Below are 22,594 nucleotides of genomic sequence, written 5' to 3'. Positions count from 1 at the left end.
CAACTCCATTGAGCTTCTCCGGGGCTTTGCACGCAAGCTTCATCCGAACAGGCCCCAACCTGATCAGAGAAAGTTCATCGACCACAATTGGCCTGCCCAGCATTCGGAACCCTTCCCTGATGCGATCTTCACGCCTATGTTTCTTTGGGATGCCATGGAGACGCACCCAAGTCTCCGGCATCACCATGGGTTGGACCTCCTCGTGTAACATGTCGCGCACCCGCGCAGTGATGTCATTGATGGACAGAAACAATTTGCCACTAGACTTCGCCATGTGTAACAGGTCTGCAGAAGGAAAGACCACCACGAAATCATCATCCCCCACTTGAGATACCTGCCAGTCCCAGTCGCCTGTCACCATGTGCTTCAATTCTTGCTTGAGAATCCGTAGGTTCAGTTTCCCCGGCTCCGCAGATAAGATGGCCGCGTTCTTGATGCGAGCATCTATGGGTGCTTCGGCCTCGTCCACGTCCTCGAACTCTAGGCAGAAAAAGCCTTCCCCAGAAATGGCGCTACCCATGATTTGGAGGTGGAGTTGCCGGCCCCTTGTTGGGCAGAGTGCAGACGCATGCCCTTCTTCCTTGCAGAGTACACAGAGGGGCAAGAACTTGCACTGGGACTGGAAGTGGCCGGGGCGCCCGCACTTGAAGCACTCCACGTCCGCCGCCACTTCCACTGGGATGGGTTCCTCCGCCGTACCCTTGGGAGCAGAGGGCAGTGCCACCGCCAGTGAAGCTGCCCTCGGCTTCACGGCCTTTGGGTCCCCGTGGCCCCCACCACCGCTGGGGAATGGCTCGGGCTTCCTCTCAAGCTCTCGACGCCGCTGCTGGACCTTCTTTTTCTTCTTGCGCTCCTGCTGCTGGATCCACCACGGGGGAGGAGGACCCCAATCCCCCTCGCGCCCGCCCTAGTCGCGGGATCCGCCTCGCTCTTCTCTGGCCTCGCGTCCACCCGAGCGCTCGCGCATCACACGCTTCGCCTTGTCACGAAGTTCCCGCTCCCTACGCCGCTCCGCCTCCGGATCTGAGACCTCCATCGGCCGCTTGTCCGCACGCCTGTCTCCCATCACCACCGCCGCGAAGGACTGGAGAAGGGGGGGAGGAGGGGGGCAGATCTGGATCGAGCGAGCGGAGTGGGCAAAGCGCCGCACCTCGCGAGTGGTGGCTGGAAACCCTAAACGGGGATCCAGGCAGCCCCGCCTCACCCATATATATCCAGTTATCGGGCCAGAGTCGGGCCGCGACGCGTTGGGCCGTTGTGAAGCATGAGGCTGCGGTGCCGCGGCCGACTCCAGGCCTAGTCCACTCGGCCCAGGCCCAGAAGCCGCTGCCAGCTCCACGCACGACGCCGACCCCGAAGGGGCCCCCACCAACGGCCCACCCGGCCCAACCCTAGGGCCTGGTGCCGAGCGCATCGGCTCGGGACCACACGTCGCCCCCGCCGCCGCCACCGCCGTCGCCACGGGGGACGCCGGCAGGCGCGGCCAGTCCTCCCTGGACAGCTCCATCTGCGACTCCGTCAGGCTCGCCGCCGCCTTGCTCGAATGCTCGCCGCCGCCCCCGACGAACCGCCAGCACCTGAGCCCGAGTCGAGCTCCCGCGGCGGCTGCCAGATGCGAGAAGCAATGGATCTGGAGCCACGGCCGCCCGGCGCGAAGCGACTCCCGCGCCCCGAGCACGAGGCCACCCTGCCGTGCTTCGCAGCCAAGGCCACGAAGTCGCCGAGCGACGGCCCTGCCGGCGCCGCGCACAGGCCTCGCTCCGGATCCAGCTCCCCGCCTTCGTCTTCCTCTTCCAAGTCCTCCGCCGCCAACGCCCAGAAGCGGTTGTGGCGACCTGCGGCCCCCACTGCCGGTGAGCCGGCGCGGCCCTCCCCGCCGTTCACCTGAAGCACGCTCGCGGTGCGCCGGACCCCGGTCCAGCCCGTCTTCCCCGCCACGGCTGGCTGCCACACCGCAGTCGCGTCGCCCACGCTGTCGCCCACGCTGTCGCCCCTGCTGTCGCCCACGTTCTTGCCTGTCTTGATGTTCACCTTGCACACCTGCCTCTTAAGCAGTGCCTGGCCAACATGGATGAGCCGGATGAGATTCTCTGGCGTGGACACGTCGACGGAGGCCGCTTCTCCCTTGAGCTCGTTGTCCTGGATCCGGAGGTACCGCTTCTCGCAGTGCAACGCCTGGAAAAGCACAGACGCGTGGATGTCGACGAGGTCCGCGCTTGCCTGGCTGAAGCTGTCGATGATGGGTGTGGCACCCCTGTTGGAGAGCCACCCGAGGAGGCCCCACTTGCTGCATTCGGCGGCATCGAACTTCTCTTCGATCTTGGCAGTGCTGGTGCACAATGAAAGGATCATGAACTTGCCGTAGTCCGCCGGCTTGATGGGGAAGAAGTCCTTGTTCCCCATCAGTATCTGCTTGCTTACATCCGTCATAGCCAGCAGGGTCTGTATCCATGCCAATTTGTCAAATAGAGAACGAATGATACATAAACGTCACATCGAGATAAGTCAACTGTTAGCTTATAAGCCTAGTTTAGATTATCACAAGTTTCATCGAGGTTGCTTGTCGTGTTAGAATTTATAAGAACAAAGGACTCACCGGGTTGTTTGCGGCGACGCCACTGTCGATGAGGTTGAAGTCCCGGAGCTTGCCATCCTCTCCCTCTTTCTGAAAGTGGTGGCCGGGGAGGTAGGTCGGCGCAGCGGACATGCTGATGCAGACGTCCGACCGAAGAGCGTTCTTGGACTTATCCTTCATGGCCTACATTCAAGTTCCATATAGTTCAGTCATTCAATGGGCGTGGTGCAACCGTGCAAGCAACACGCGTGCATGCATGTACCAATAATGGGTGACAAGCACGCTACTAGGAATAGCTTATTAATCTATTCTTCACACATCACATACGTTGTAAGTGGAGAAGATGGTGGGCTGCAGGAGCTTGATGTCGAACGCGGGGATGACGACGTTGTTGAGCGTGTCGCGGACCGTGTGTCGCCGAGGAGCTTCTTGACGATCGTGTGGAGGTACTCCATACTCGCCGTCGTATTTGGGTCCCAGCATGCTCCTCATCAACCCAAATGGCCCTTTGCTGCATGCACCACAGAACAGTAAATTACTCAAAACCATCATATTTGTGGATAGGGTACTCCAAAACGACTATTTTTACCAAAAAATACAACCAATCATCAATTCTGTGGCAAGTGAGGCACCGGCGGAGGCTGGGGGCTGTTGCCCCCCCCCCCCCCCCCCCCCCCCCCCCGCCCCCAACACCCCCTCGGCCTGCGATCTTTTGTGAAGATTTTTTTTTGTAATGGCATAGATTGATAAAAATTGGGACTTCTGCCGCTTCTGCCCCCTCCCCCTCCCCAATGATCTTGTGCTAGCTCCACCACTGATGGGAGGTGACCGTCCTCCGGCGCCGGCAGGGTCCGCCGCAATATCTAACACTAGCTTACAAACGGTTCAAAAGCACGAGGATTAATTGTTCGTCAGGTTTAGACAAAACCCAGATTAAACAGGGCAATAACATCTAACTAGACCAATGTTTTGGGCAGTCACAATCAAATGGATCGGTCTGATCCATAAAATCAAGATCCCGGTACAAAAGAAATTTAGCGCTAAAGTTTTGGGCGAAACGTTGATTTATTTCCGATTCACCAAATTTTTAGCTCTAAATGTGTCCATTTTTATGCAGAATTCATGCCAATATCTTTTGTTTATTTTTAAATTCAGATTGTGTTGTTGAAGATTTCTACGGTTCTTTTGCCAAATTTACTTATCTGCATGTTTTAGGTCTTTCCCCCCAAAATAGCGGACAACGGCAGGTACCATGGTGTTCGGCAGAGGCCCTGGGGAAGTGGGGCACCCAAATCCAAAACCCTGTCACTGGCAAGAAACAGTGGCTTGTCACGTTAGACTTCGCCGAGGAACCGGCGCGTGCTTACGATGCCAAGGCACTCGAGTACCAGGGGCGAAGGTCCACAGGATGCTTGGCGCGCGAGTGCGATAGAGCCTCCTAACATCAAGATAGTCTCCAAGACCGAGGAGCAGCAGCACCGGAAGGCCGAGGCGCTCCTCAGGGCCGTGAACGTCAGAGTACCGATCCCTTGGTGGAACGGTATCTTCGGGAGGATTCGCATCTGTACGCCATTAACGAGTCCTATGTTTTAGAAACAACTCCTATGTTTCAGAAACAAGACCTTAGTTGCAGAAAAAAAAACTTCATTTTGCCTCCTTGCAACAAACTAGTGTTGCGCTCGCTCCCTTTGCAACAAGAAGCATCTCGCAGAGAAAAAGAACCCCTTGCAATCATAGGCCGTTCGCTGCCACCATTTGCAACAACGTTGTTGTTGCAGGAACTCGTCTCGTAGCACTGCCGCTGGCGACGACGGTCGAACAAGGCGAGGATGGTGCCGGGGATGATCCCGCGCACGCCGCCCCCGTCGATGCTGAGCACGGTGACGATGCTCGCGTAGGAGGGCGGCGGAGACCTGGGGCTCCCCAGCGACATCGAACGCACACCACCGGCGAGCACCCGCCTAGCCGCGGGCTTCATCTTGATCCGAGGCCCGTTGCTCCTTTGCTCCGCCCCCGCCTCCGCCTGTTGCATGGATGGCATGGTTACGATGGACCTCGTGCAACCTCAAGCTAAGACCTGAGAAACTTTTTGGGTTTACAAAATTGCTCGGCTGGTTCAATTTTGTGAGGATCGATTGATGTAGGATGGTGGTTCATGGTCCACGCTCGCAAACCATATTTATATACCAGCGAGATGTATCGGTCGGTCACTAGGAAGAAAAGTAGTCGTGCTCGCCAGAGCGAGTCCACGAGTGGAATTTTGAAGGGGCCAAAGACGCGGGGACGGGGCCGTGCGTGGACCGTTGCCGGTCGGTCATGGCCGCGCGCAGAAGATATCCACCGTGCACGTCCGCGGGCGATAATACTGGAGAAAAAATGATTCTAAATTCCTTTCAGTTTCCATCGACCAGGCTGGCATGAGCTCTTCATCCAATCGGGCGGTGCCACTAGATTTCGTGTGGCTAGAGTGAACCGGACACATGTTTTGTTGTTTACTCTTTTATAGATAATTAGATAGAATGTACTGGATGGGTAAACGTTCCTGCCTACCATGACATGACAATAGTTTCTACCCCACGGAAATGTATGGAAGGCTCCTGCATGGTCCGTCGCCGAGCTAGTGAGATCCCTTCAAGGTGAAACTTCACTACAGGCCAGTTTTCGTCATTTTCTCTTCCCAGCAGAAACTCCTAGACTAGTTCAAGCTGACTGGTCACACACAGGTTCTGGCTGGCTGATGCCTTCTCTTGATTTGCAACCGATGGTTTTGAATTTGGAATGCTGATTTTCCCCCCCACGACAATAGTTTCTCCTCCACGAAAATGTACGCAAGGATCGTGCAGTCGTGCTTCCTCGTAGAGCGTCAAAATAGTAGTAGCTTCGCTTTGTTAGACAACGTCGTTAGACCAAGAAAAAATATCAGTTGTTCCTTCCCAACACAAGCTCCTCACGTAGACTAGTTCACCCACACAGCGGGTTCTTTGTGGTACCTTCATTTGATTTGCAACGGATGGCTTTGAATTTGGACTGCCGATTTTCATTGCAATAACTATAGCTGTGTTTTGACTTCCTTTTTTTGTGATGCCCTACCGGGGTTTGCCTGATGATGCTATAGAATTACAACCGAGCACAAGAGAGCACCGGGGCTTGACGAGGAAGAAGTCCAGTCGTGCTCGCTCGCCAAGCACGAGAGATTAGAGGTAGACCAAATACTAGTGTGGTTCCTTCAAGGTGAAACTTCACTGCTGGCCATATCATCAAAAACAAAACAGAAACAAGAAGTGATAGCAGTACTGGTTTCGGTCGTGCTCTAGCTGTTTCCAGCAGAAATTTCGTAGACTAGTTCGAGCTGACACACAAAACAGAGACAGGTTCTGTCTGATGCCTTCTCCTGATTTGCGACTGACGGTTCTGAATTCCTCAACAACAACAAAACTGACAATTTTGAATTTGGAATGCTGACTTTTCCACGTAGGCCCTATTAACCCGGGCAGGACGCCTAGACTTTGGCACCCCTGCTACAGAGCGCCCAGCCCATGTACTACACAACATACGCTAATGCTGGCATACTGTACATACAAAATCTGGGCAATCCCTATTTGACGCTCACTGCCCCAAATCGTCAACAGAACACACTTGGGGCGAAAATATAACCCATAAAATTACAGGACCTGGTCCCCGGAGAGATTTCAGGAGCGATCTTGTTTCCAGGTTTTCTTTAACGTTTCATTCCTAGCGGGTTTCTGCTATCCTTTTAAGGTATTTTATTTTTAAAGAAATCAAGAATAAATTTCATTACATTTTAAAAGTACACCATATTTTTAAATTAGAGAATATTGTGGAAATGTATGAGCATTTTTAAAAATTTGGGAATATATTTTGAAATCCATTGTCTAATAAAAGTTGGTGAATATATATTGAAATCAGAGAAATACGTACTTTTATTTATTAAAAAAATACAGCAGCTGCTTTTTTTTGGAAAAAACGGCAGAAAATATTAGGTGAAGGAATTCGGGAGGAGCGGAGCCCTTGAACTCGGCTGCTGACCCAATTGCTAGCTTTGTGCGTTTCCACGACATTATGTTGCAGAGAGTGTCATATAGGACCTCTCTAAAATGTCTCTACACAAAAGCTTACCAAACATTATAGGTGGATCAAGAACACAAGAATGCCACGCGGAAGGGAAGCCCACATTTCTAAGAGGGGTTGAAATCTCTTGCCTAGGTATTATTTCGATGTACACAACCATATAAAAAACTAAAGGAAAACACAAGTATTACGTAAGACTTAATATATGAGGCATTTTATTTTTGTGCAATCATATTCTCCCCCCACTCCTTTTTTCTAAAGCTCGCCCTCCCCCTCATATTTAAATCCTGGCTCTACCCCTGGACAGACAGATTTGAGTTGAGAATAAAGTGTGTTAGTATGTATTACATCATGTTGTTCTTGCAAGCGTGTTAAAGCCTATTTTAGTCGTTTCCTTGTCTTATTTAATCAGCTTATATATGTTAGCACTCCACGAAAAAAAACATATATGCAACAAAACTCTTATTTTATTATTAGTAGTGCAGACAACTGCTCCAGTTTTTGTTAATTTAAATTTTATTTAATCAGTTTATGTCTAGTGTCGTGGTCCTTTTTTAAGAAAATAAGGTTGAAACATGTGGCCTCTGCATCCAAACGATGCACACAACTATATTTATTAAATTATTCAATAAATGTTTGATAAAAATATAGATCAAACAATCTGAAGTCATCACACCGCACCTACAAACTCGACGATGTGGGAACTCATTACAAGACCCCACCAGCTAGGTCCAAGGGCATCCCCGAGCGGTCCGCATGGTGTACCGGGAGCTAACATCCGGTCTACTAAACCCTAAGCACACATTGTTTGCACACGCTCCAAAAGCCCCCATCGCCAATGAACCGTCGACCCATCTTCATAGCTGAGATATGCATTATCCTTGTCAAGCCAGCCGTCAATGCCGTGGCGCAGCGCCAAGCAACGGCATCCAGTCTACTTTTAAGATAATAATCTTGTTAGATATAGTAGATTAGTATTCGCAAAAAAGAGATCTTATGACTGACGGTTGTGGCTTTATCTTTACTTTTCCTACTCTTTGTGAGCATTTTTCGTTCTTTTGTTTGAGACATGACGACTTTTGTTGAACCTATTTGCTTATTAATAAGTATGGCCGTATGCATCGTTCTGATGCAGAGGCCGGGATCCCCTTTTCGAAAAAAAAGTATTTGCAAAAAAGAGATATAATAGAATAATAAGTACTCCCTTTCATTAGAACAATGTCAATGGAGGGAGTATAATATACGGTAGTGCCAAACACAACTTGAGAAATAGCTTCGGCGCGGCGAAACTGAATGAAACCGGAAGAACCACAATTTCATTAGAACATCACGTACTACATTTATTTTATCGCTCACACACTGCACGGCATCAGCACACACGCCAGGACTAGGCCCGATTATTTCAGGCTGGACGGCGTTGACCAGGTGATCAGCGCCGCGCGCTAGTAACCGCCGCCGGCAAGAGCCTCCGTGCACGTGGGCCCCATGTCGCCGGTGTACCGGTCGTTGCAGACATGACGGGATGGATCGGACGGTGCTGGCTCGCAGCTCTTGCAGGTCGGAGCACACTGCTCGACCTCGTCAAGGCAGCGGCACGCCCGCGGGAGTGCCCTGTAGCACAGACCGATGTCGCAGCATTTCCACGGCCTCTCTTCCTCCTCTCCCTCCTTCTTCGCTGCTGCCACAGTCACAATTCATGCTTGGCCTGCAAATCCTCAGTTGAGTGGGCGGCGGCGAACTCCGCCTCTGCCTGCTCCATGTTGAAGGGCGGTAGCTGCTGCTCTAGCTCATCCGCCTCCTCCACCTCCATCAGAGCTATCTCCTCCTCCTCCTCCACCTCCGCCTCCGACGAGTTCGGAGGTAGCCCGACAGCGATGTGGGCGGCGCACGCGGCTTCCCTCGCCCGGATCTGCTGCTAGATCTCGTAGCAGCGCTCCGGTGTCAGCATGGCATAGTAGGTGATCTTGCTCGGGACCATGGTGGAGTGCCGGAGTATGGGCAGAGTGCCGGAGCGGGAGAGGGAGGAGGTGGAAGGGTTCGGATTGGCGACGCGGAGAGGGGGAGGGGGATGGGTTAGGGTTGCGGGACGCCGGCTGGCTTAAATAGTCAGATTTCGTCTTGGGCGGCGAGCCGGAGCGGCGCCACGCGGGTTTCCAGTCGTTTCCGTGTGGGGCCACGCCGTCAGGCCGACGTGGCGGGCATGCCAGGGCGCGCCCGGGCGCCTCCATATCCCCCTCCCCCATATTTGGGCTGGATATGAGAGGTGCTAGTCAGCCCTGGCGTTTGAGGACCATTTGAGAGGCTTGTTTGGGTCAAAAAATCATGACCGGTTGGCCCGCACAGGCGTATGAGGCGGGTTTGAGAGATCCAGTTGTAGATGCTCTAATCAATCATTCCAAAGCCGGACCTGCTCAAGGTTAGTAACCAGCCATGAAGATTAGCTAGTGTAAATACACACAAAACACATCTCCCTCATAGTACACTTTAGCCAGAAATAAGCCATGGAACAAAAATGATACACTTGTGGGCTCGAAGCTACAATTGTGGGCTCAACGCCAACCAGTGCGTGGCTCGGCCTACCTCGTAGTACAGGAAAGAGGGATCAATAGTGGAGAGGGAATGGGGAGTTGGGGGCTGGAGAGGAAAAGTGCGTCGGGAGAGAAGAGGATAGAGGAAGAACATAAGGGCATGTACAATGGTGCTATCTTAGAAGTGCCACATAGGATAAATGATGAGGTGGAGGAGAGAGAACTCATAAGAAAAGGTTTGTCTTCTCTTATTTAAGAGAAGAAAAGAGATGATCTGTTAGCACAATATGTCTCACCATGTTTTCAATAATGACTAGTTATTGAAGATATGGCTAAGACATGACCCATTGTAGACATTTTTTATCATCTCTAAATTACATGCAAGACTTGAGATAAGACTATCTTATCAACCATTGTACATGCCCTAAGAGGAGAGAGATGAATCTGACTTATGGACCCATACTCTCAGTGAGAGTAGCTGATGAACCTGGCTGGGATCGTCTCTTTTTCTAGTGCGTCAAACTGAGAGTAGCTGATGAACCTGGCTGGGATCGTCTCTTTTCCTAGTGCGCCAAACATGTTTAGGGTTTGAAAAGACCAGGATCAGAGAGGTCGGGGTATCAACTTCAGAGATTTGAAGATGAGGGTTTATTTGCGTCGGCCTCTGCAGAGTCAGGGTTTATTTCATACTTGACTCTACACAAGAGCCTACGGATTAACCATTTCCCTTGATTCCAATCCAATCTGCCCAAGGTAACCCTTCATGATTTGAACCCAACCGACCCCGATTCCCACCTCAGTTCGTAACAAATCTTGTGTAAGATTGATTTCGTAGGTGTAGCACCTACTTGGAGGGCATATCCCTTGCCTTACAATGGAACCAGCAGGATGTTTTGGTGGAGACTGGTTTAGCTAATCCAGGTAATTAGACAATAATCCTCTTTTCTATAAACTTGTCATGCAGGCAACTATCACTATGGTTCTCCCACACCCCATGATCAGGCGAGCCTCACATGTATATATGTGATGATCATTAATGGAATAACACTGGTCCAATTCATTCATCCAATTTTCACCCATGTTATCACCACCTTGCCTCTGCCGAGTGGGCAACACACGTGTAAAACTTGTTGGGAAGTACTAAAAAAGGTGGGAAAGATGCCTAGAGGTTTCTTGTCCTTCTTCCTCCGACTCCTTTGTGAAGATGGTCGTCGTCATCGCCCGATTGGACATCAACCTCATGGTGTTTGAGGACTTCGTCATCATCACCGGTGTCGGCATGATTTCCGTTGTTTGAAAGGATGAAGAAACTCAAATCTTGCTCTCAAGGCCAAGAAAGTGGTTGTTCGGGCAACTAGAGAGGAAGTAGTAGAAGAAGAAAGTGTTCAAGAATATGTTGATACCGTGTGCCCGATAAATAATTTTGAAGAAGACTTGGCCCTCTTGGTCAAGAACTACTCAGGCACCATGGCGAACAAGAGAAGGAATCTCAAGGAGGAGTCCTTTGGGAGAAGAAAGTGCTCCAACTATGATAGCTCGCAACACTTTGTTGTGGATTGTCCATTTGAGAGACACGAAGACAAGTCCGAGAAGACTGTACTTAATAAGAAGTTCAACAAGTTCACAAAAATAAAAGATGACAAAGTGCTTGTTGACGAGGAGTACATGTGATGATGATAATGTGGGAACGTCCGCCATTATCGTGCATTAATCAAGGTTGAGAAAAAACCAAGTGACAGTTACCCAACATGTATGGACAATGAAAGAAATTCACAAATTGGGACATCCATGCCATATACGCAGTAGTTTATAGAGGGAATATTGGACAAACCATGAATATCTACATGAATAAACAGATATAAATGACTATCAACAAATTAATATGTACACAAATATATCTATCTATACAAATAATATAGGTAGTGCTCGTCAGTCTCATCAAATTCGAATAGTAAGGAGTGACCCAAGTCTCTATAATTCAACATCGCCCTCCTTCCCAAGCCTGGCTTTGCGCTCCTCAGACAACATGCGTGCGAAATTGACCAACTCCTCCTCGTTCGTGCCCCTGTTTTGGTCGGGCTCATTCTTGCCCGTCTCAGCATTCACCTTGCACACCTGCCTCTTGAGCAGTGCCTTGCCAATGTCGACGAGCCGGTTGAGGTTCTCCGGCGTTGACACGTCGACGGAGGCCGTCTCGCCCTTGAGCTCGTCGTCTTGGATCCGGAGGTAGCGCTTCTCGCAGTGAAGCGCCTGAAAGAGCACAGAGGCGTGGATGTCCACAAGGTCAGCACTTGCCTGGCTGAAGCTATCGATGATGGGCGTGGCGCCCCTGTTGTAGAGCCACCCAAGAAGGCCCCACTTGCTGCATTCGGCAGCGTCGAACTTCTCTTCAATCTTGGCAGTACCGGTGCCAAGCGAAAGGATCATGAACTTGCCATAGTCCGCGGGCTTGATGGGGAAGAAGTCCGGGTTTCCCATCAGGATCTGCTTGCTGACGTCCGTCATTGCCAGCAGGGTCTGTAATGTATCCACGTCAGTTGTCAAACAGAGAATGTTCGATACATCAACATCATTACCGGATGATAGTCAACTGTTTCCATACATCAACATCATAACCGGATGACAGTTAGTTAATTGTTATACTATTAGATGATAAGCTAATTAATTAGGTTAACAAGTCTCACTATAATTGAGGTGGCGTGTCGTGTTAGCACGACGAACTCACCGGATTGTTTGCAGCAACGCCACCGTCGATGAGGTTGAATTCCCGGACCTTGCCATCCTCTTGCTCTGTCCGGAAGTGGTGGCCGGGGAGGTAGGTCGGCGCAGCGGACGTGCTGATGCAGACGTCCGATAGAAGAGCGTTCTTCGATTTATCCTTCATGGCCTACATACGAGTTTCATATATAAATCAGCAAGCGTGGTGCAACCGTGCAAGCAACTGCTTATTAACATGTTCTTCACACATCACGTACGTTGTAAGTGGAGAAGATTGTGGGCTGCAGGAGTTTGATGTCGAAGGTTGGGATGACGACGTTGTTGAGCGTGTCGCCGACCCGCGTGTCGCCGAGCAGCTCCTTGACGACGGAGTGGAGGTACTCGCCGTTGTACTTGGGTCCCATCATGCTCCTCATCAAGCTGAAGGGCCCTTTGCTGCACCACAGAACATACACACATACATCAAGATGGATGGTCGATCATGGATGCAGGAGATTTGCACGTGCGATTTGTGTTATTGTGTACCTGGCTTGAGGGAAGATACTCGGGCAGTGGTCGAGGTAGAACTTGTTGATGTCCTTGGCGGCGAAGAGCGGACGGCCCGCGTCGTCGGGCGCGCTGAGCATAGCGGTCACCAGCCCGCCCGTGCTCGTCCCGGCGATCACGTCGAAGTAGTCCGAGATCCTCGCCTCGGGCCCGTCGAGCTCCTGGAGCTTCTCCTCGAGGAAGGCGAGGATGGTGCCGGGGATGATCCCGCGCACGCCACCGCCGTCGATGCTGAGCACTGTAACGATGCTCCCGTAGGAGGGCGGAGGCGACCTGGGGCTCCCCAACGACGACGACGCGCCACGGCTGAGGGCACGCTGCGCCGCGTTCATCAGGATCCGGGGCCCGTTGCTTCTCAGCCCGGCCCCTTCCGCTACTTGCATGGCCGGCGGCATGGTGGTTACGATTGACCTTGGCAACCTCAAACTAAGACCTTAACTCTCTTTACGAAAGTTGTTCAGTCGGCTGGTTCGCTTGTCTTTGGCACTTGTGTGACGATCGACGGCGTTGTTGGTGCACGCCCGTGCATCATATTTATATCCATGGAATTGGGAAAAGTCGTGCTCCCCGCCGGAGCGCCGGAAGCATCGTGCATATGCAGGCGGTCATGGCCGCACCGTACGTGCGACGAGTCAACAGGTTGAATTGAAGGAGCCAAAGACGCGGGGACGAGCGCCGGTCATGGGCGTGGGCTGAAGATGTGCAGCGTGCACACGCTAGCATTGGAGGATAATTCCATGGACCGGCTGGCGTCCAGAGTGAGTGGTGCTCCGCCCGCGGGGCACGCACAGCCAAGGTACGCATTCTTTGTTGTTTACCTGGTCCGTTTACTCTCGGGAATGTTGGATGGGTAAACGTTCCTACGGTGACAAGTTTCTCCTCCACGAAAATGTACGGAAGGCTCCTGCAGCTTAGTCGTGCTTCCTCCTAGAGACACCGCTTTGTGGGACAACGTAGACCAAGACCAAATATCAGTTGTTCCCTTCTAGGTGAAACTAGCTACTGGCTTCGATCCTTTTCTCTTCGAACACAAAATTCGTACATAGACTAGTTCAAGCTGACACGCATACAGGTTCTGTCTAGTACCTTCTCTTGATTTGCAACTATGGTTTTGAATTTAGACCGCCGTTTTTCATCGCACCAACTATTAGTGGTAAAAAAGATGGAGTTGGAGTATTAGTGGTGTTTTGACATTATTTTGCTGGAGTTTTGCTTCGGTACATCCCTCTAAAAGTTTGCACGAATACTAAGTTACTTAAAAGGGGTATTCTCGTACACTCACGAATAACTCATTCAAATTCCTCTTCCCTCAATGGATCAAACAAGAGATCGGAACAAACTAAATTGTTTGACTGAAGGGATAACTTCTAATCTCCATTTTTAGTCTACATGGAAATTCTGAATTTTCTTTAAGGGTGTACCAAAGCAAAACTCGCTGCTGGCATGTTGGCTGATGATGCTATAAAATGACTGGCTGGTTCCTTCTAGGTGAAACATCACGGTTGGTCATCGAAAACAAAATTAAGAAATAAGAAGTGACAGCAGTACTGCTGTTGGTCGTGTTCTAGCCGTTTCAAGCACCAACTTTGTAGACAAGTTCAAGTTGACACACAAATCAGAGACAGGTTCTGTCTGATACTTCTCCTGAGTTGCAGTTGATGGTTTTGAATTTGGACCACCGACTTTTTCCACAGCGGGTCATACCCTGGGCAAATGGGCCCGGCCCATGTACTATACAACACACACTACTCTTGTACACCTTGAAGGAACGATGACCGGCTACATACAAAATCTGGGCAGTCCCTATCTGACACTCACTGCCTCAACTTGTCGAGAAAACGCACGGCGAAAATATGTAGAATGCGACAGGTTTTGGGAGTGATCCTTTTAGTTTCCTATTTATTTTCTGGTTTTTTATTTCCATTTTCTTTGATTTTTGGTTTCTTTTTATTTAAAATTCAGAAATATTTTTAAAATTTCAACACTGCATTCTAAAAATTATTATATTTTCTTATATAGACATGTTTGTTTTCGAAATTTGATAATATTGACTAAATACATGAACTTTTTCTAAATTAATGAACATTATTTGAAATCAGAGAACACTTTGTAAAATCAGAATATTTCTTAAAACTCCAGAAGATTTTTTAATTCATGCAATGGCATATTTTTTTTATCTATAGATTGTTTGGGGAAAACTGGCTAGAAGACCGGAAGAGAGCAATTAGACGAAAGAAATTCAGGAGAAGCAGAGAGATGTTTACCGAGGAAGTATCTTGTGCAACGGCAGAACTGGTGCTTCTGATGCACCAGGGACTTATGGGCCGTTGGATGAAGAACAGGGGGACATGATTCTGCCTCAAGGTGGGCTGCTGGTACTTTTGCAGACTGGTCCTCGTTTTTGTAGGAAACAACAAAGAGGAGCAAAATATATTTCTCTGCAAGCTCTTTCACCTTACACGTCTCATCTTTTCTGTATTTTTTTCCAACACGGTTCGCATGAGCTGCTACCACCAGAAGACAAGTTCATTTCAAGTAGCTATATCAGTCGAGCCATGTCTACTTTGAATCTGCACTCATACTATGTGTGTGCAAGGAAATGCTCCAAGAACACTCCGGATGCATCATTGCAGATTGGTGCTCCATTTCATTTCGAAGATACATTTTTAACAAACAAAAAACATGGCACTAATATCAACAGACTAGGCAGCAACAGTGCATCAATTATCTAGTTCATGATGTGGAAATTGCATTGTGAATTGATTGGCTATATAATTTAACACACAACTGGTGTACAAAATTCAGTTGTTTCATAAATACACTAACATCCCCGCAAAAAATAAATAAATACACTGACATACTTTACAAAGAAGCATCAACTGCAGAAAATGGCATAAATCAAAAAAGATCTTCAAATAATTACTTTCTCTCACCACTCCCGTGTACTTCTAGTAAGTGGCAGTACTACATAGGCAGGGCCTTCTAGACAATGCATTGCCAACATCCATATCACAGAAAGTAATCTCATGACTTTGTAACACAAGATTTGGGAGTCATGGAATACAGAATGTCTGATGGAATACCCCTCGGACTTGTGCTGCATCAACACGAGATTGAATTAGAATGTTGAATCAGGAATAGAGATACAAAGAACTAGTAATGCTTTTAGTTTTTTTTTAAGAACCGGGCTTTACCCCTTTCCATTGCATAGAACGGAAATACAACCAGTTCCGAACAGAGAAAACAGGAGGAGGGAAAGAGGTAGAGCGAGTTCCCGCACTACCAGGAAACCCACCGCACTCGCTCGCCATCAAAACGAATGCTGCAGGGCGAAAACCTGAGTAGCATGAATTTAAAGTCTATCCTATTACAAGCTCAAAAGATCAAGCTAGATCGATCATGAAGTTTTTGCCAGCCTGGTAGGAAACATCTCCAGGTAGAAACGCCAACAGGTAAACGGCTCGAGCCATCCATCTCTTTCTTCAACTGCAGCACCTTGAAAGCATCAGGCGCCCTGGATCGTTTGCTTGGCGGCGTCGCACATCTTCATCAGCTGCATTGTGCTAGCCCTGATCATCTCCGCTCCCGTACGCAGCTCCCTGGCGGCATCCCCTTGCTGTAGACCTGTCCAGTATAACAGAAAGGAGCATAAAAGAAAACACAATCTCAAAAGGAGTCTTGATTTGTTTTTTTTTTTCAAAAGTGGCCCGATTGCGCGCCAACCATATAGCCCAACAGGTGGCCGCCAGGCCCACCATGTAGAAAGACTTCTTCCCAGGAAGAAATTTGTGACACCACACGAAATATCGCCAGTAGTTTGTGGGGCACTTGTCAGTGCCCAGCACCACCCCGATGGATCGCCAAACTACCCTAGCCACAGGGCAAGTAAAAAAGAGATGTTGGGCTGTCTCCAGCCCTTTACAGAAGGAGCAGCACGGGTTTCCTGGCCATTTTCTCTTTTTCATGACTTGCCTCGTAAGCACCGCGTCTTGAGATAATTGCCAGAGAAAGATTTTGATTTTCAGAGGGATTTTGGCTCTCCAAATCCACTTGTAATGGCATCCACTAAGAGGTCTCTCCAGCATCTTGTAGACTGATTTGGTTGTGAACTTGCCGTTTTGGTTTAGGCTCCAGAAAACTTGATCACTTTTCTCAGTCAGAGGGATGTTTTTGATAGCAGTGCGCAGGGCTTCCCACTGTTCAGACATTTCAGGGGTAAGTCTCGCCTGAAAATAGAGGTGGTCTCAAGCTCATTTCTCTTGTCCAGGGTGCTATCCGGACGGTTGCAGATCTCAAACAAACGTGGGTATTGATCCTGCAATGGGATCAGCCCATTCATTGGATCTTTCCACATTCTAGTTAGGTTTCCAGCCCTGATCTCAATTTTCCTGCCCATCATATAGATGTCTTTCACTTTAAGCAGGTTTTTCCAGCAAGGCGAATCAGAGAACCTGGGAGTAACGTCAGCAACAGATTTGTGTCGGAGATATCTGGCATGGACAATTTCTTGCCACAACCCATTCTGGGTCTCTAGCTTCCACCACCATTTAACCATGAATCTAATATTTTGTTTCCGGAGATCTTTTATGCCTAAACCCCCTTTGTCCCTGGATCTACAAATCCTACTCCACTTGACAAGATAGTATCTTTTCTTTTTGTTACACCCTTGCCAAAAGAACGGCGTCCGTGTTTGTCTAGCCTTTCAATGAAGGTTTTATTCATTAACCACATCGACATGTGGTAAAGGGAGAGCTGTGTGACAACCGAATCAAGCAGGGTATGTCTCCCCCCCCCCCCCATCGAGGCAGCATTGCCAATCCAGGCATCAAACTTTTTCAAGTATTTGCTGACAATAAACTCCAAGTCAGAGGTTTTCAGGTTAGCATAGCTGACAGGCATGCCTAGGTATTTAAGTGGGAAACCGCCAACCTCACAGTCAAATATCTCAGCATATTTATTGACAACAGTTTCATCTCCACCTACTGTAAGAATTTCGCTCTTCTGAAAGTTAACTTTCAGGCCAGACATCATCTCAAACATGTACAACAACAACTTCAGGTTGATTGCTTTGTCAATGTTATCCTCTATGCAGATGATGGTATCATCTGCGTATTGAAGGACCGCCACTCCATCAGGAATAAGATCGGAAGCTAGGCCTACTATCAGCTTATTTTTCTGAGCATTCTTAATCATTTTGGTGAGGCACTCAACAGCCAGGTTGAATAAAAAAGGAGAGTGGGGGTCTCCCTGTCGAACCCCTTTTTTACTTTGAAAGTATGGGCCAACATTGCTGTTAAGTTTAATACTAACAGTCCCATTATAGAGTATTTGTTTAACCCACCCGCACCAAGTATCATTGAAACCTCGCATCTTGTGACATTCTAAGAGAAAGTCCCAGTTAACCTTGTCATAGGCTTTTTCAAAATCCAGTTTAAGGACAATCCCCACTTTTTTCTTAACATGCGTGTAATTAAGAATTTCATGAAGGGACAGAACCCCATCCATAATGTTTCTGCCTTTAACAAAAGCATTTTGAGTCGGGCTGATGAGTTTATCCGCATAGATAGCCACTCTACGATCATGGACTTCCGTAATTAGTTTATATGGGCATCTCAACAAACAAATGGGTCTGTACTGCTGGATTTTCTCAGCCCCAGAGGTTTTTGGAAGAAGGGTAATAATCCCATAGTTAAGCCGCTGCACATCCAGTTTTCCTTGGTAGAAATGATCAAACAAGGCCATAATGTCATTTTTGACAATCTCCCAACACACCTGGTAAAATTCGGCCGGGATGTTATCAGGTCTAGGAGCCCTATTGGGAGCCATATCAAACAGGGCTTCCCTAACCTCCTGTTCTGTGAAGGCACGGCAAAGATCAGCGTTATCCTTCTCATTTAATTTCTCCTCAGCCGACCAGGTATCCGGATCAAGGTGAAGTTGGTTACCAGGAGCTGGGCCAAATAGCTCTTTGTAAAACTAAGTAGCATGGGAGATTAGGTTATCTGTGCCCTCAATCACTGTCTCACCCGCTCTAAGTGATTGCGTTTTCGCCCATTGGCAATTTTATGATAGTAGTCAGTGTTTAAATCCCCTTTGAGGAGCCATCGCTCGTGGGATTGCTGAAGCCAAAAAAATTCCTCGTTCACCAGAATCTCGTAGAGCTCAGCACTAATATCAACTTTCCTACCGTAAAGGTCAGGGGGCAAAATATCCTCCTCTTCTAGTTCCTCCAGCATAGACAGTTCTATGTGGAGCTCCTCTTTTCTTCTCTTATCGTGCCCATATTTGTCTGAGCCCCACCCTTTGAAGTAAGTTTTAAATCTTTTCAACTTGATATTTAAGACGTCTATTGGGTTGGTCGATGCAACTTTCCTAGCCCGGATTCTCCCAACAGTAGGTATGAAGCTGTCATCTTTGAGCCAAGAAAGATCAAAACGAAATTCTTGAGGTTTTGGCGCTTCGCGCCCTTCTTCCCCAGAGGAGAGCAACAAGGGGTTATGGTCAGAGATTTCTCGAACTAATTTCCTCACAGAAACCATTGGGAAAGCATCTTCCCAACTTTCAGACATCAGGATGCGATCTAGCTTTTCCAGGGTGGGGTGAGCCTGATTGTTGGTCCAGGTATACTTCCCCCCACTAATGTGTATTTCTCGCAGGGCTAGAGTATTGATGATGGAATTGAAAAGGTCAGTAGCTTTGTTGTTTCCCATTTTCTTATTCTTCTCACCAGGGTGCCTCAAAATATTGAAGTCCCCCCCCCACTATGTAGGGCACACTCATGCCACTACATGAGGCAGCTAGTTCAATCAGAAATTCATTTTTGAATTCATCGTGTGCCGACCCATAGGCCACTAACAATCCCCATTGAAACTTTTTCTTTTTGTCAAAAAGTACCATTTGGAGTACATATTTGCCCTTAGAACAGGAAATTACTTCTAAAGTATCTCTCCTCACACCGAACAGGATACCTCCAGATTTGCCTATAGAAGGCACCCAGTCCCAATGAAATATACCAAAGGGATCAATCCTTCTCAAGCATTTAGGAGTGAGGTTTTTCTTCATAGTTTCTTGCAGCCCCAGAAAATCCAGGGAATGGTCACTGATCATGTCTGAGAGGCAGGTGGCCATTCCTTTCATGCCCACTCCTCGACAGTTCCAAATGAGACCTCTCATTTGGAACGCTTATTATGGAATTTGGCTCGAGTAACCCTGCCAGGAGACGGGGCAGGGTTACCTAAAGTATCCTTGTCAGAATTCTTTTTCTTCTGGCTCCTAGTCACAGGCCTAGGAACCTTCACAGCAGTTTTATGTTGCTTTTTCTTTTTAGATTTATCAGAAGAGATTTGTTCAAATATATGTTCTTCTTGGTCTAGCCACTCTAAGTTCATAGGGGTGTTCCTACCCAGACCATCAACCACCACCAGGTCATCAGGTTCTTGACTAGTGGTATCATTTTTCTTTTTGTCCTCTAGTTCCTTTCTAGCACATTCTAGCTCTCTGATAATATCAACAGCAGTAAAATTATCATCAGGTATATCTACCCCCATCTTGCTAGCCCTACTAATCATTTCATTATTAGACAGGACAGCAAAGGGATTTTTATGAGCAGGTGAAGTGTTACCTTCCAAATTTTTCTTGCTGGCAAGTTTTCTGGCCTTGTCCTCCATCTTGTCCTACATGCCAGGAGCATTACGCTTGCTGAATCTCAGTGGAGCCTTAGGTGCTAGTGGCGGTGTAAGTATGACTTCCTCCATACTTTCAGAAGATGGAAGTTGTACCATGTAGCTGCTTGAAGTTTTTAGTCCAGGGTCCACCTCACCAGTCACCTCCACAATCTGAGACAGGTTAGAAACAGTTCGACGAGGCATAGAATTTTTTTATGAGAAGCACTTGTCACCTGAATATTTTGGATAGAGGATTCAGCAACATCAGGGTTCATGGGAACAGTCCAGTTCGATGAGCCCCCACACTTCTCATGCAGTTTTTCATCAATCTCTCTCTGCATGGTTTCGATAAGCAAGGAATTGTCTGTATCACTCTCAGAGGAGATAGATCCCTCTTTTTCATCGCATAGCAGGCGACAGACCTTGCTACCGCGGTAAGATCCCCCAGGAGCACTGCGCCCAGCAGATTCACTGTGAGTTTCTCCTTTCTCTTGTTCAGTACGCTTCCTCTTAGGGGTTTGGTCAGGTTTGGTTCTTTCATTAGGAATGGGGTCCACAGTTTCTTCCTCAACAGGATTTCTGACCAAAACCTCCTCAACGTCATAAGTAAATCTATAAAAGCGTCCTGCAAGCACTCCCTCAGCAGTGGCAGGGAGTTGGGCAATTGAGCGACAGCCAATCTTAGCCCTGACAGATGAGGGGCGATTGATAGTTGACATATCGACTTCCAGAGTAATCCCAACTAGGCCTCCCACATAAGCTACAGTTTTCTCACACCTCTTATTAGGTGGAATTTTCCCAATTCTAACCCAGGCAATCTCCAGCAGACCCTCAGAGTCAATATCCTCAGACCAGGGGGAGAACTTGACACTAACACCACACTGTTTCAGTTTAATGTTTTCAACCAACAGAGCTCTGTCAACTTCCCTAGGGTTCGGCATTCTCATCACAAATTTTTGTGGAGCAAAGAATCTGGCAGAACAGCGCCATCCTTGTCCAACATAAACACTCAGTTCATGCTCAATATCTTTGGTAGGAGCAGAGCCATCCGTTATAGTAACTACAATGTTGAAAATATTTTCTCTAGCCTGTCTGTCCACACTGAAATCAGGAATGTAGAAGAAGCCCTGCCCCTTGGATTGGAATGCACACATCACAGGTGTGTGATCCCATGGGAAGAACTCATTACACACAATGGATAGGTAGCCTCTCTTCTTACATCTCTCACAGAAAGCTTGCGGGCATCGAATAGTAAAGTGGCCAGGCAGGTGACAGATCTGGCAGCTATCATAGAGAGGAGCGATAGTACCGGATGAAGAATTCTCGCGATTCATCGGAGAGGTGTTGTTCTTGTCGAAGGCGCGAGGGTTCTTGCCGTCGTTGTCTCCCCCACGCCTCTCTTGACAGGGGCGAGGAGCTGCCTGCTGCCCCTCGACCAGCGCCGGCTCGTGCGACCCCTGCAGATCACCAGTGTCGCCGTCCCACCGAGTTTGCCGGGCGAGGTTCGACTGCGGGCCGCCGGCCGCCTTCTCCCACTTGTCATCGGTCTTGGAGGAGCTCCCCATCTCCGTCTTGCGCTTCCACACGTTGGAGTCGAAGCTGTGGTCGCGGCCGCGGTCGAAACGCCCAGCCCCGCGGCCATGGCGGCCCGCACCAAAGCCATCCCCTCTCATCTCAACAGAAACGTTGCCCTTAGATCTAGCAGGAGGATTTGTGGGAGGAGGGGAGGCAACTACTTGAGCAAAGGAACGAAGATCACCATGGATTTTGCCTTCCCACCAGGAGAAATTTGGATGAACCCTAGATCTGGCGAGAGGCGGAGCGCTCCAGAAGTGGGCGAAGCTCTCGTCCAGATCCAAAATGGGGGAAGGGGTAGCGGCCGCACGTTTAATACCAGCGGCGCCCCCGGAAACCCTAGGTCCAGCTCTCTCATGGCGGTACGATCTCCCCATTCCCACGTGGCGCGCATCCAATCCATGGCGGACCGGTCCACACCCCAGCACCCCGGGGCCATCTGTCATATATGGCGGTCGGCGGTGCGCTCCACTCGTGCGTCCGTGCCCACGAACTGTGTACCCCGGTGGGCCAGGCGGCGGCGCATCCTCACCGGAATCCGCGCCACCCGACGGAAGGCGATCGCAAACCCTAGCGAAATGGCAAGGAAACGTGACGATATCCCCGATGTCGATCGACTCACCAGATCTGAGGTACCGGGCATCCACCGTGATCCCACGCGCGTCGATGAGTACGATCCGGAGCGCCTCCTTGCGCAGTCGAAGCTCGCCGTCGTCGAGCGTGACGTGCCGCGCGGTCGCCAAGTCCGCTGCGAACCGAACGCTCCAGCGAACGTTGCTCTCCATCTCCTGGAATAAAACAGTATCAGTAATGCTTTCAGTTAGTTCGGTCAAACATAGTGAGCACACTTTCCACTAAAGATATATTACAAGCTGAATCAGAAGAACATACAACAGATA

At 49.0% G+C, this 22,594-nt stretch overlaps 2 protein-coding genes across 2 annotated transcripts; both read right to left on the bottom strand.

Moving 5' to 3' along the window:
* Nucleotides 1-2,575: 2,575 nt before the first annotated feature.
* On the bottom strand, nt 2,576-4,616 carry LOC109738748 (patatin-like protein 1). Its single transcript, XM_073511450.1, has 3 exons — nt 4,219-4,616; nt 2,903-3,086; nt 2,576-2,758 (listed from the first exon to the last, which is right to left on the bottom strand). Exons 1-3 carry the CDS (start codon nt 4,614-4,616, stop codon nt 2,576-2,578), a joined length of 765 nt encoding a protein of 254 aa, XP_073367551.1.
* A 6,341-nt stretch (nt 4,617-10,957) lies between these two features.
* Nucleotides 10,958-12,969, bottom strand: LOC109738749 (patatin-like protein 2). Its single transcript, XM_020297849.4, has 4 exons — nt 12,436-12,969; nt 12,168-12,345; nt 11,918-12,079; nt 10,958-11,709 (listed from the first exon to the last, which is right to left on the bottom strand). The coding sequence occupies exons 1-4, from the start codon at nt 12,849-12,851 to the stop codon at nt 11,164-11,166; spliced, it is 1,302 nt and encodes a 433-aa protein (XP_020153438.1). The 5' UTR covers nt 12,852-12,969; the 3' UTR covers nt 10,958-11,163.
* Nucleotides 12,970-22,594: the final 9,625 nt, after the last annotated feature.

The sequence above is a fragment of the Aegilops tauschii genome, chromosome 3, assembly GCF_002575655.3.
Source record: "Aegilops tauschii subsp. strangulata cultivar AL8/78 chromosome 3, Aet v6.0, whole genome shotgun sequence".
Classification (NCBI taxonomy): domain Eukaryota; kingdom Viridiplantae; phylum Streptophyta; class Magnoliopsida; order Poales; family Poaceae; genus Aegilops; species Aegilops tauschii.
The sequence above is the reverse complement of the archived record's forward strand: the minus strand, read 5'-3'. Positions and strand labels throughout refer to the sequence as shown.

Excerpts from the sequence above, each read along its gene's own strand:
- LOC109738749 (XM_020297849.4), bottom strand. The coding sequence starts at position 12,851 with ATGCCGCCGGCCATGCAAGTAGCGGAAGGGGCCGGGCTGAGAAGCAAC. Across the intron at positions 12,346-12,435 it reads AGTATCTTCCCTCAAGCCAG|CAAAGGGCCCTTCAGCTTGA; the intron begins GTACACAATAAC and ends TCTGTGGTGCAG. Across the intron at positions 12,080-12,167 it reads CAATCTTCTCCACTTACAAC|GCCATGAAGGATAAATCGAA; the intron begins GTACGTGATGTG and ends ACTCGTATGTAG.
- LOC109738748 (XM_073511450.1), bottom strand. The coding sequence starts at position 4,616 with ATGCCATCCATGCAACAGGCGGAGGCGGGGGCGGAGCAAAGGAGCAAC. Across the intron at positions 3,087-4,218 it reads TTGCAAGGAGGCAAAATGAA|CAAAGGGCCATTTGGGTTGA; the intron begins GTTTTTTTTTCT and ends TGGTGCATGCAG. Across the intron at positions 2,759-2,902 it reads CCATCTTCTCCACTTACAAC|GCCATGAAGGATAAGTCCAA; the intron begins GTATGTGATGTG and ends ACTTGAATGTAG.